This window comes from Plectropomus leopardus, unplaced genomic scaffold (genome assembly GCF_008729295.1).
Source record: "Plectropomus leopardus isolate mb unplaced genomic scaffold, YSFRI_Pleo_2.0 unplaced_scaffold2964, whole genome shotgun sequence".
Lineage (NCBI taxonomy): Eukaryota > Metazoa > Chordata > Actinopteri > Perciformes > Serranidae > Plectropomus > Plectropomus leopardus.
In genome coordinates this window covers 1-3651 of record NW_024632312.1, presented here as the reverse complement: position 1 = coordinate 3651, position 3651 = coordinate 1, and the positions used below count along the sequence as shown (strand labels likewise).

Sequence of the window (3651 nt, the reverse complement as noted above, 5' to 3'; positions counted from 1 at the left end):
CTCTTTATTAAAGCTTATAGTTAGGGCTGGCTCAGACTCTCCTCTTTGATAAAGCTTCTAGTTAGGGCTGGCTCACAGCAGTGTTCTGTAGAGACCCTTACAGAGAATGGTAAGGCCGGTGGGTTTTAGGACTCTGACCTTTGAACTCAGGACACTTCATGGTGATCTTGTTGATGAAGGTGGTGGCACATATGTCATACTTCCTGACTTTGGTGTTGATGCCCAGGTGAGCCACCTCGAGAACCAGGAAAGGAATCTCCTTCTGTTCTCCGGGCTTCTTCAGCGTCAGCAGCACCTGGAACAGCAAACAGGAAACAGAGCCTGAAGGAGGAACATCCAGAGACCTGAACTGACCAACATGAAGTCCAGCAGAACCCATGGGTCCTGATCAGACCAGTTTGCGGGTTCTTCATGTTCCCCGACTCCAGCTGCTGATGAATGAGCAGCCGCCTGGCTTGATTCCAGCTGATGGGACCAGGAACAGTCTGCTGGGACCAGTTACAGTCTGATTGGACCAGTTACAGTCTGCTGGGACCAGTTACAGTCTGATTGGACCAGTTACAGTCTGCTGGGACCAGTAACAGTCTGATTGGACCAGTAACCTCTGATGGGACCATCAAAAGTCTGCTGGGACCAGTAACAGTCTGATTGGGCCAGTTACAATCTGATGGGACCAGAAACAGTCTTCTGGGACCAGTTACAGTCTGCTGGGACCAGAAACAGTCTGATTGGACCAGTTACAGTCTGCTTGGAAGAGTTACAGTCTGATGGGACCAGTTACAGTCTGCTGGGACCAGTTACAGTCTGATGGGACCAGTTACAGTCTGCTAGGACCAGTTACAGTCTGATGGGACCAGAAACAGTCTTCTGGGACCAGTTACAGTCTGCTGGGACAAGAAACAGTCTGCTTGGACCAGTTACAGTCTGCTTGGACCAGTTACAGTCTGATGGGACCAGAAACAGTCTTCTGGTACCAGTTACAGTCTGCTGGGACCAGTTACAGTCTGCTTGGAAGAGTTACAGTCTGATGGGACCAGTTACAGTCTGACGGGACCAGTTACAGTCTGATGGGACCAGTTACAGTCTGCTGGGACCAGGAACAGTCTGATGGGACTAGAAACAGTCTTCTGGTACCAGTTACAGTCTGATGGGACTAGAAACAGTCTTCTGGTACCAGTTACAGTCTGCTGGGACCAGAAACACTCTGATTGGACCAGGTACAGTCTGCTTGGAAGAGTTACAGTCTGATGGGACCAGTTACAGTCTGCTGGGACCAATTACAGTCTGATGGGACCAGAAAAAGTCTGATGGGACCAGAAAAAGTCTGATTGGACCAGTTACAGTCTGCTGGGACCAGAAACAGTCTTCTGGGACCAGAAACAGTCTGATTGGACCAATTACAGTCTAATGGGACCAGAAACAGTCTGATGGGACCAGAAACAGTCTGATTGGACCAGAAACAGTCTGATTGGACCAGAAACAGTCTTCTGGTACCAGTTACAGTCTGCTGGGACCAGAAACAGTCTGATTGGACCAGTTACAGTCTGATGGGACCAGTTACAGTCTGATGGGACCAGTTACAGTCTGCTGGGACCAGAAACAGTCTGATTGGACCAGTTACAGTCTGATGGGACCAGTTACAGTCTGATGGGACCAGAAACAGTCTTCTGGGACCAGCTGCAGTCTGCTGGGACCAGAAACAGTCTTATGGGACCAGTTACAGTCTGCTGGGACCAGAAACAGTCTGATTGGACCAGTTACAGTCTGATTGGACCAGAAACAGTCTTCTGGGACCAGCTACAGTCTGCTGGGACCGGAAACAGTCTTCTGGTACCAGTTACAGTCTGATGGGACCAGAAACAGTCTGATTGGACCAGTTACAGTCTACTGGGACCAGTTACAGTCTGCTGGGACCAGTTACAGTCTGCTGGGACCAGTTACAGTCTGCTTGGACCAGTTACAGTCTGATGGGACCAGAAACAGTCTTCTGGTACCAGTTACAGTCTGCTGGGACCAGTTACAGTCTGCTGGGACCAGTTACAGTCTGCTGGGACCAGTTACAGTCTGATGGGACCAGTTACAGTCTGATGGGACCAGTTACAGTCTGATGGGACCAGTTACAGGAGAAACAAACTTCGTACCTCTTTGATTTCAAAGTTCAGGAGAACATTGACAGTGTTCTCAGTCTGAGCACCGTTGTTGGCGCCCGACACGCCGTCAGATCCAGTCTGTGATGTCATCACCTCCACCTGCTGCTCAGTGAGCTCCGCCCTCTCTGAGGAGGGAAAGGGGTCGTTAAAATCAGCCTTGTGTGACCTTAGGTGTGATTTGAAGACCACAGCAGAGCTCAGAGGACAGCAGGGACACATGAGGAGACTATTAACAGGAAGGAAAGATTACCCATCATGCCCTGCTGCAGGTTACCTGTGGCCACCTGTCTCTTGACGTCCACATCGTGCTCCTTACTGCCCTCGCCAATGTTCTCCACCAGGATCTTCATCAGAACGCCAAGGTCCTCCTTCCCCAGATTCACCTGAGGACACATGAGACTTCCTGTCTCACACTGACGCTGACATCACAGGCCAAACTGTGACATCACAGGCCAAACTGTGACATCACAGGCCAAACTGTGACATCACAGCTCAAACTGTGACATCGCAGTTCAAACAGCCACAGAAGGGTGGCGGGGCATACCTGTAGGGACCGGAGCACACCCTGGACCTGGACTGCAGGGATCTTGGTGAACCAGGAAGCAGCCAGGTTCCTGGTGACCAGCAGCTCTAAGTTGATCGGCTGCAGGATCTCGATGTCCAGCGCGGCGGCATCTCTCTTCAGCAACGCTCTGAAAACACATTTTTTCAACATTTAATGATCTCCAACCTCCAGCGGCTGGGCGTGGAGGATCAGTCTGGCCGGTCGTACCTGGACAGCTTCAGCTGAGTCAGTCGGACGTCCATCTTCTCCACCACGGCGGGCAGCGAGAAGCCATCCACCGGCAGCAGAGAGAAGCTGTTCGCCACCGTGATCAGACCCAGATCCACCACCACAGCGTTCTCAGAGCTGGACGACTGGGGCACGACGATGAGCGGCGCCTTCAGCCGAATGTCCATGGACAGACGGAAACTCTTCTGGGCGAAGCCTCGGACGCTGGACGCTGCCTTTTCTGCCGCCTGAGCCGTGGCAGCGCTCAGAGCTTCTTTGGCCGTCTGGAAGTTATCGACGAACATCTGGAGGACAAAACAGATCAGCAGTGAGCGGCGTCACGTGGTGACAGAGAAACACCATGAAGGGAGCTGATGAGAGGCGTTCACTGGCTGCACGCAGCGTTTACCGTGCCATTTTCACGACGCCATTTCTGTTTCAGAAACTTCACATGAACAACGTTTCCCTCAGATTGATGACATCACCAATCAATCACCAATCAAACCTTTAAGTCAGAAACGCTCAGCAGCTTCACGCCAACTGAAGAAAAGAAGCAGAATAATAATCTGCTGAGCTCTGTTTGGTTCATGTCGTGAAATTTAGGTTTCTGAAGCAAAAATGAAGTTCAGAAGGTTCAGGAGCATTTCGAGGAGGAAGTGAGGTCACACAGGCACAGGAGGTCATGTGACTGGGGGGGTAGTGAGGGGGGTGATGATGGCGGCTGAATGA

At 51.4% G+C, this 3651-nt stretch overlaps 1 protein-coding gene across 1 annotated transcript; it reads right to left on the bottom strand.

Moving 5' to 3' along the window:
- Nucleotides 1–138: 138 nt before the first annotated feature.
- LOC121938493 (vacuolar protein sorting-associated protein 13C-like) lies at nt 139–3228 on the bottom strand (the record flags this gene model as incomplete). Its single annotated transcript, XM_042481733.1, has 5 exons — nt 2923–3228; nt 2695–2842; nt 2401–2533; nt 2142–2275; nt 139–295 (listed from the first exon to the last, which is right to left on the bottom strand). Coding segments are annotated over exons 1-5 (877 nt in total), but the record flags the coding sequence as incomplete, so codon positions are not given.
- Nucleotides 3229–3651: the final 423 nt, after the last annotated feature.